The 8,442-nt window shown below is 42.2% G+C and overlaps 1 protein-coding gene across 1 annotated transcript in view; it reads left to right on the forward strand.

Moving 5' to 3' along the window:
* Window positions 1–2,373, forward strand: part of ASPSCR1 (ASPSCR1 tether for SLC2A4, UBX domain containing) — a 63,700-nt gene extending 61,327 nt beyond the window's left edge. Inside the window, exons 14-16 of the mRNA XM_063120184.1 lie at window positions 630–699; window positions 987–1,180; window positions 2,204–2,373. Coding sequence (XP_062976254.1) covers window positions 630–699; window positions 987–1,180; window positions 2,204–2,217 — 278 coding nt within the window. The 3' untranslated portion in view covers window positions 2,218–2,373. The remainder of the gene's footprint in view (window positions 1–629; window positions 700–986; window positions 1,181–2,203) is intronic.
* Window positions 2,374–8,442: the final 6,069 nt, after the last annotated feature.

Consider the following 8,442-nt stretch of genomic DNA (forward strand, 5'->3'; position numbering starts at 1 on the left):
CAAACAGAAATTTGGGTCTGTACTAGGCACTAATAAATGTCATTGTAAACTCTTCACAATGGCCTCCAGCCATGATTCACCTTCAGTCTGAGGACAAGTGTTTGTGTAATACTGTTATGGTTATCTTTAAAATACAGCTGGACTGACCACCGTAGCTGAGTGGGCTTTAAGGGGATTTGTCTACAGGAGAGATCAGAGTAGAGTTGTGCTACAGACTGAAGATAACATCTAGTACTCTCTCTTAATGGTGCAATTTATTAGGAAATGTCCAATGGCATAAACTCTTCAAGAGCTAAATGATACGAGAAACTTATACATGCAGCATGAGACACCATCTCTGTTTGTCTGGCAGTTCTATTTTTTCTTGAAGTTATCATCTTCTCTTGAATCGTTCACAGAATAGGATCTGAGACAGACTGATGGGTGTTCCAAAATCTGTTCTCAAAAGTTTAGATAAGTGTTTCACAGGATTGAAGAAGAGGACTGTGGGGGATTAGTCTGTCTTAAGGGTCATTAGTTTCATAAAAAGAACATCATGGTCCAACAATGCTGTGAAGCATTTTGTTACAGGTATTGTAGGAGGAGGATTGTTACTTTATTTAGCAAATCTGAGCTCTGTGTGTTCACAGATTACTATCTGAGGTTGGACTTCCTGGAATCTGCAGTGTCCCCGTCTGAAGCTGACATTTTAGTAGCTAGGTAAGTAGATGTAATTCTTTTTGAAGCTATGGGAGGGATTATTGCCTTGCCCAATGAAAAGTCTGCCAGTAGTTGACAAAGCTTGCTTACACATGTGCTCTCACTCACAGCTTAGTAAATCCTATCTGAATGAAGAGAGATCCCATATTACCCAGTGCTGTAGGGCTTGAACACATAGTTTTTTTCGCTCCTGCAGTGGAGTTCAAAATGTAACGCACTGGAATGTTTTCAACCTAACCTATGGAGAAAGATCAATACGAAAATCTAATGTTTATCTTTTCTCCCAGGCGGTTGTCTAAACCAGTACCTCATACTACTCAACGACGTGCAGAACCTGTTCTTAATTCCCCGCCTGAGCCACATGAGGCTGACGAGAGTGTTGTGACAGGGCACTCAGAACTGGCAACAGCCCCTGAAGGACCACATCCACCAGCAAGGAGGGCTCCATCGGGGAAAGTGCCAAAGTGGCTAAAACTGCCAGGTACCATTTCAGGTGTTACAGGAAGATGCTGACTCTTAGCCGGTGCCTTTCCCAAGAAAAAGGGATGGTACGCATGAGTTTGTGAACCAAGTACTATTTTGCAAGGCAACAAGAAGTATAAGAAATTCTAGGCTAATAGGTGACCCATTGGGATAAAGGAAGAAGGGTTTTTCTTATAGGTTCTGTTGTTTTTTAATTCCTTTCTGTATGGGAACTGGAAATGACCAAAGTACAGATCTTACTCTACTTTGTTAGCGAGCGGAGGGGGGTGGGAATTGTGCCAAAGCTTTATAGTCTAGTCCTCGCCCCTTTCCTGCAAAGTCTGTGGATGCAGTAGTTGAATATAATGATTTGAAGACAGGAAGGGATTTCCCTGCAGAAGATTGGCTGGAGGGATTTTGAGTTCTGATGTACCATATCCTTACTCTTTTCCTGCTTTCCACATCTGGAATGGTATATATTCCTTTTGGAATGTGGTTCTTTGTTGAGTGGCTTATCCAATAGTGGCCTGCCATGTTGTAATGTACTATCTGAATTGCAGTTTCAGAGTACATATCATTGGGAGGCTCATGGAAGCTTAACAGTGCGGAAGCTCCACTCTAGGGTCCTGCCTTCACGGCACTGATCTGACGCTGCTGGGGGTGGCAGCGAGTTATCTAGATGAAGAGAGACAGTGTGGGGCTTCTGACAGCCATTCCGTTCACCGGGCTTGCCCCTTCGCCCAGCAACCAATGGGAGGTCACCTTCTGCTGGGAACACCCCCAGGCATGGCACTGGAGTGAGGACAGATGGCGGAAGAGCTGTGCTGACCTCCCTCCAGCAGGAAAAGTTGGAGCAAGTCCCAGTCTTTTCTGCTGCACATCATCATCTCTTTGCCCTGCGGTGGCAGCGAAGCAGCGGCTGCGTCATATAACCAATGCAGCATTAATTCAGAGCCACAGCAGGGCAAATAACAGCGTTTAGACAGCCCGTAGTAAAGACTGTTGCAGTGGTTGTCATTGTCGCCTTCTGTTTGCATTTCAGGTGGGAAGAGATGAAGGACTTGTGATACCCACCTTCAGAGAGATGCCTTGCCCTGCTGAGAAGCAACAAATTCAGTTGCACCATTTCCTTGCAGCGAACTTCACCTAACAACATGCTAAAAGACATGGCCCCACAACTTGATTTTTGCAAAATAAAATCGCAGTACACCATTTCTTCTTGCCAGTGTTGCTGTGTTGGGAATGAGTGAAAGAAGCTCTGGTTATAAATTCGGATAATGAGATAAGGCAGAACAAAACTCCAGCCTTGTTCTCCTTTTAAATAATATGAACTTTGCTGCATTAGTTGTATAGGTGGCAGGAGCTTCAAGGCCATGGTATTGATCAGGGATGGGCAGAAAGTAGATCTGGATGTAACTGGTAGATCCTTGGGTGATTTGCAGTAAATTGGCAAGGATGTCTGAATCTGTTTTTTTTTAACAATAGCAACAACAAAATGATGCCCACTAAGTTATTCTGATGAAATGAAGGAAGCTTGGGGTAACCGGGTTGGGTTTATGCGTGGATGGATTGTGATCTCCATTCAGTTCTCAAAATTCCTGGGATCAGAATTCTTTCATTTTAAGTGTATGCCTTTTGTACCAGACTCTGGTTGGTGGATCTCTGGGTTCTAGTCAAAAACAAAATAGATCCTGCGAACAGACATGCCTTAATTTGTACCCACATCCTAAATACGTTTAGCCGCTATCCATACGTTGCCTGAGTGGATATGCCAGATACAAGTAATGTCATTTGCACAGGTTCCAGTTGGTGGATTTCGGGGTCCTAATAAGAAACTAAGGAGATCCTGCAGGCCTGACATCTGCCCACCCATGCTGTCGATCATACAGATCAACAGTGCTTTAAAAACCTGTTAAGTGATCTCTGGGCCAAGGCTCTGGTCACACATGACTCTGTGAAATTTAGTGAGATGCCAGACAATCAGCTCTGCACTGTATACTCATTGCTATCTCCCATACTGGTGGTTCACTTCCAGTAGCCCATAGGCTTCATACCTGAAAGGTCCTGGATGCTGCTCTTATATTTTCAGTGATGTAGACACAGTCATTGGCTGCAAGATTCCTTCTGCAATATTTAATTATGCTGATAGATCTGAATGGAGAATTCACTTTTTTCTTTTCTTTTCTTTTTAAGATCATTTAAGACTTTGCAATACTCAATCAGATTCTCAGTAAGGACCCATGCTCTCTCTCTCTTGCAGTGTTCAAGGTAATAAAATCACAGATATATACAACAGTAATAGCCAAAATTACATAATCTCAAAGCCTTTTTATTATGTTTAATACTTTTTAAAATGCTACTCATCAGTAGAGGTAAACAAGGAGTATGCTTTTAAGGTGTTCCTTCCTGTAGTCCAAAAGTGGGCAACATGACACAGTAGGAATGGGGTGCCAAAGAGTCAAAATAGGCTTATTTGAAAGCTAAATTCAACTGTTTTAGTGCCACTTTTTAAACGAAAATTGGCGGGTGGGGTGGGGGAATTGGGCACCCCTCTATGCCCAATGCACAAGTAGAGGATGTAGATCGGAAAACAGGGTACTGTTGCAAAGACGGTTGTTTGGGCTTCAGATCCACAATGAGATCTCAGTTGCGTAGAGCCTCCAATGCCTTCAGCATCTCTACTCCCTCAATGTGTTCCTAATCCTAGAGCTGAGCCTCAAGAAACCAGTTTGATTTACTCCATGATAAGCTTTTACTGCTTCTTCTGGAGACCCACATGATTTTCACTGTTTGGCCAGTTGGTATGTATGTTGCTATATGACTCCATTTTTCTGCCCATATGTTTTCCTATGCTGCCTAAGTTCCTGCACAGCCTTCTAGAGCTTTAAGAAAAGGGCCATGTCACTGATTGCTTTAACATAGCTGTGATGCCCCTGCCATCTCTGCCCAGGTCAGCAGCTGCTTATCTTCTTCCTTGTCACCAGTGGCTGCTCCTTTGAGGCCCAATCCCCAACAGTAATGCCATTAAAAAAGCAGCAGCAGCAACCATTTTCTGCTATTCCTGCAGTGGACATTGGGCCCAGAAAGAGGTGGTCGCAGCACCACACTGCCACTGACCATCAGCCATTTCAAGAGACTTTGGTTCTCTTGAAATGGTTCCAAACCATGGTAATCACTGATAGTAGGCTTGCCAAAATAGCAGCAAGCCTTTCTCGTATCAACAAGGACCTGTGCTTCATAGCCAAACCCCGTCTTGGGTGAAATGTGAACAAAGGGGAAAGTAAAGCACCACCAGATTGCTATTTGGAAACATTTTGATCAGAACTAAGACAGTATCTGGTGGTTTTCAGGTCTCTGACTTTTGTTTTCAATTAATGAAAACATTATTATTATTATTATTATTATTATTATTATTATTATTATTATATAAAAAAACATTACTAAGCAGGAAAAATATGTTCTTCTAATTGAGGACTTTAACAATGATTGTTGCAATATGCAACGAAAAGGACCCATCTGGGCAGCAATTAATGACAATTCCTGTTTCTATTTGGAGTCATATCAATATGGTTAGCATGTTTATTTCAGGTCCAAAAGGTGCTTTCCTTTCTAGATATTCTGTGATACTCAGTGGACCTTTAGGCAGTCAGTGCTTTGGAATTGCAGTTCTTGAAGTGACAAATGTTTCAAATAAAGCCTTATGCCTAAGTGCATTAGCATTTTCCCTAACAATATCACAAAAGGACCAAGTTGCAGCTTAAACCAGTGTTGTTACTAAAACTATGGTTTTTCTCAAGATTTCGACCACATATGCATAAACATGGCATTCCTCACATGACATTTCCAACATCCAAATTTGTATAACCAATTGGGGCTATGGGATAAGATACCCTCTGTACATAACTCACTGCGCTTCTGCCACTTTCAAAAGAATAAATTATCTAATAAACATATTCATTTTCCATCTTGTTTTATCATTATGATACCTAAAATAGGTACCCATTTATCCTTGGTTTGGAATACTGAAAACTGATCTATATATTTTGAAAGCAGCCATTTGCTCTTATCACTTTCTATTGGTCCCCCCTTTTATAGTCCACATCTCCATTTATTGTTCTCTTCTCAGTTTTGTGCCAAGAAATGTCAAAACTGCCAATATTGATAGAGAGAAACTGTCCCCCTAATTTGGCAAATGCTCTTGTTTTGGTTCATCTTGTGCTGATCCAAGAATTTCACCTCTAGCCTCTGTCACTAGAGCCTTGTTTTCATTTGGGCTGCTGTACCCATTACATTAGAAGCAAGGTACATCCGCTGGCTGAGCACCAGACTGACAAATTATGTAGCACTGTTTGTGGATACATACAGACTGCTCTAAGTGGAGACGTGCATTTAACAAAATAGCTCACTATTGCTCTATATTAAGCACACAGCTCTGCTGAACCAACTGAATGCAATACTACTCTACTAGCCTTTGTTGAGTTTAAACTATCGAGCCTGTAAAAATAAAAAGTTGAACAGGAGCTTGAGGCATGTTGGTATTTCAAGAATATTCACACATGAATCTTAATGTAACAACTATGTGGTTTTGTTGCCTTCAAGGGTTTCAATGTCTCCTAACAGTGACAGGAGCATACAGAGGGAACAGAGTTAACCCTTAGTAAAGAACTGCAAAGCTACATTGATTTGTTAAACCCTATGTTATACTACTCAAAAGTCCTGATTCTTCTACGCAGGATTTGTGTGTAACTGAAGAAGCTTATATCTGCTCTAGAAATAAGTATATACTTTTATTTGGCAATGCCTTTGTCCTATTTTATGGTTGTGTGACAACCAACAAGATGATTACCTTGGAGCCATGTTAGATGATGCTAAGTATATGACTTTTCTGTAAGGGAACATCACTTTTGGAGATGACGTAAAGGTGGGTGGTTATAGGAAGCCTTTCAGTCAAGCCTCCCTTTGAATTGTACACTCTCTCCACCCACTGTTTGGGGTTCTCTATCAGTTAAGAGTAACCTGCTTTCTACTCCGTGGGCCTGACTTGGCCCATTTCCCTCCTGCCCCCACTTTTCCAACAAAGAAAACAGAGCATTGTACCATCTGAATGAACTTCAAAGTGGCTGGAAGGGGCACCAAGGGTTCCTGGCACTTGTCATTGTCTCCCAGACTGGCCAACATTTCCCTTCAGGTCTAATTACTTCCAAATGCTTCTAGCCGCTTTGAAGAAAATCAGGAGTGGGGGAGGGAAAAGGTAGGGCGAAAAGCTTCTGAGCACAGGGAGCAGAAAGCAGTTAAAACAGCAAGACCAGATCTTTTAATGTCACCCCAAAATGAGCCACCAAAGAAGAATGTATAAGACAACAGCAGATGAAAAGTGAATCCTGCTTGTGGCTGTAGTCCTAGACCTACAGATACAGCGCTGCCATCTGTGGTACTGGAGGGGGTGCTGCTGCAGAAGACAGAGTAGAAACTAAATGCAAGCTGTGCTACAACCATGCCAACTCTAACCTTCCTCCCCTAACCTGGAAGAATGTGTCCTGTGTAGTTCTTCAGTAAGTCCATCTCTCTGGCTCAGGAGTTTGGCAAGCTTCTTATTTCTGCATTCTCTGCTGGAGGTTTGCAATTGTTTCCTTTGGGCCAGCTAGTGTTGACACCAAAGCTGCTTTCTGGTTTCCCTTATGATCTACCCTTGGTATCGTTTATATTGCGAGATCAGTCGCATAATGAAGCAGCCAGCCAGCCAGCCAGCGTTCTGTGCCGAGATGTCGTTCAAACAGAACACACACACTGCTATTAGGATGGATTATGCACATTAGCATATGGGCCCCTGGTTGAAAGGTGTGTGTGTCCTTTAAAAACATAGCATTTTGGTTTATTGATGTATTTTTATTACAAGTGGTGGAGGGAAGCAGGGATGGGATGGTACCCTGGGGATAGAAGCCCCATACTGAAAATGCCAGATTCTGCCTTATTTCTGGGTTTTGGCCAAAGTTACTTTCATTTCAAAGGCTGATGGTGCCTTCTTTTTTCTTTTACTCACACGTTCATTAGATGTTATTGCTTTAAAAATCTGAAGCAGCAGAATTCTGAATACTGCTGTAGTTTGTGTACTGTAGCAAAACGCTTGCTTTGAGACATGCATGCCACATCCATAGTTTCAGATGGAAGTTTTAATTCTTGCTTTTGGTTGCACCTCCCTTTTGGAAGTAGCTTCCCTGCTGTACTAATGCACATTCTGCCCTATGGCAGCTGCTATATTTGCATTGGGTTCCTTGGTTCAGCTACGACTGCCGTTGTCTAAGCCGAACCAGCAGACAGACAAGCACCCTGGTTTGAGAACCTACCTGCAGCTTCTTGTTCTCTTAGAGCAGAGGTAAAACATCAAGCTCAGCTCCTTTTAAAAACTGCACATGGCATCAATTTTCTTCATCCTGACTTTCTCATGGCCAACAGTTGCTTTAGCACCTTTAGCATTTGCAAAGTCTAGTAGTGATTCTTCCAGGAGAAATCATTCATCAGGTCCACATTAAGAAGTCTAATGCTTAGTGACTGGAGGGAAAATATTCAACTTCTGGTCTGGTAGAGGGCTTTGGGCCTATGCTTCAAGTAGGGAGCTTAACTTTGATTTGCTCCCAGGCTAAGGCTATTAATAGAACTTGTCAGAATTTCTACTTAAGTGCCGTTGGGAACAAAAATCACCACCAGATCCTCAGAATGAAGATCCTACTCATTTACAAATGAAGGTACAACCTGATCAGCATATCCAGCTACACAGTATGGCCAATACAGTGTGCAGAAAGAAGTGAGTACTGGTAAAACAGGTGCCACTCTCATCCAAGCTGCTAGCCTTGATTCCAGCCTTATTCAGTGTATCCTCTAAGCAAGTTGTATTTCTTTTTGAAATAGATGTAGTAGAACAAGGTCTTAACAGCAAAACCCTATGCTTGTCTATTCAGAAACTCAGAAGTAAGTCCCATTGAGTCCAATGGGACTCTATTCCAAGTGTACGTTGGCTTGCACCCTAACAGGTGAACTAAGTGCCAATTCCTTCTGACCATTCAAGGGATAGGCAGTGCTTGTTAAAGGATAGCATTGTCACAAAAACACCCTTTCTTTCCTTTCAACACCAAGATTGGGCCAGAATTTTGAATTCCCTAGAGAAATCTAAACATGGACCGCTGTTAAAAATCAGTGTGCAAGTGTATGCAGAACAGAGACCCACATGTGTTTTAGTTTAGCTTTGCTGAGGGCACATGTGTGCTCAAATCCATATTGAATGTT

This window comes from Elgaria multicarinata, chromosome 3 (genome assembly GCF_023053635.1).
Source record: "Elgaria multicarinata webbii isolate HBS135686 ecotype San Diego chromosome 3, rElgMul1.1.pri, whole genome shotgun sequence".
NCBI classification, from domain to species: Eukaryota; Metazoa; Chordata; class Lepidosauria; order Squamata; family Anguidae; genus Elgaria; species Elgaria multicarinata.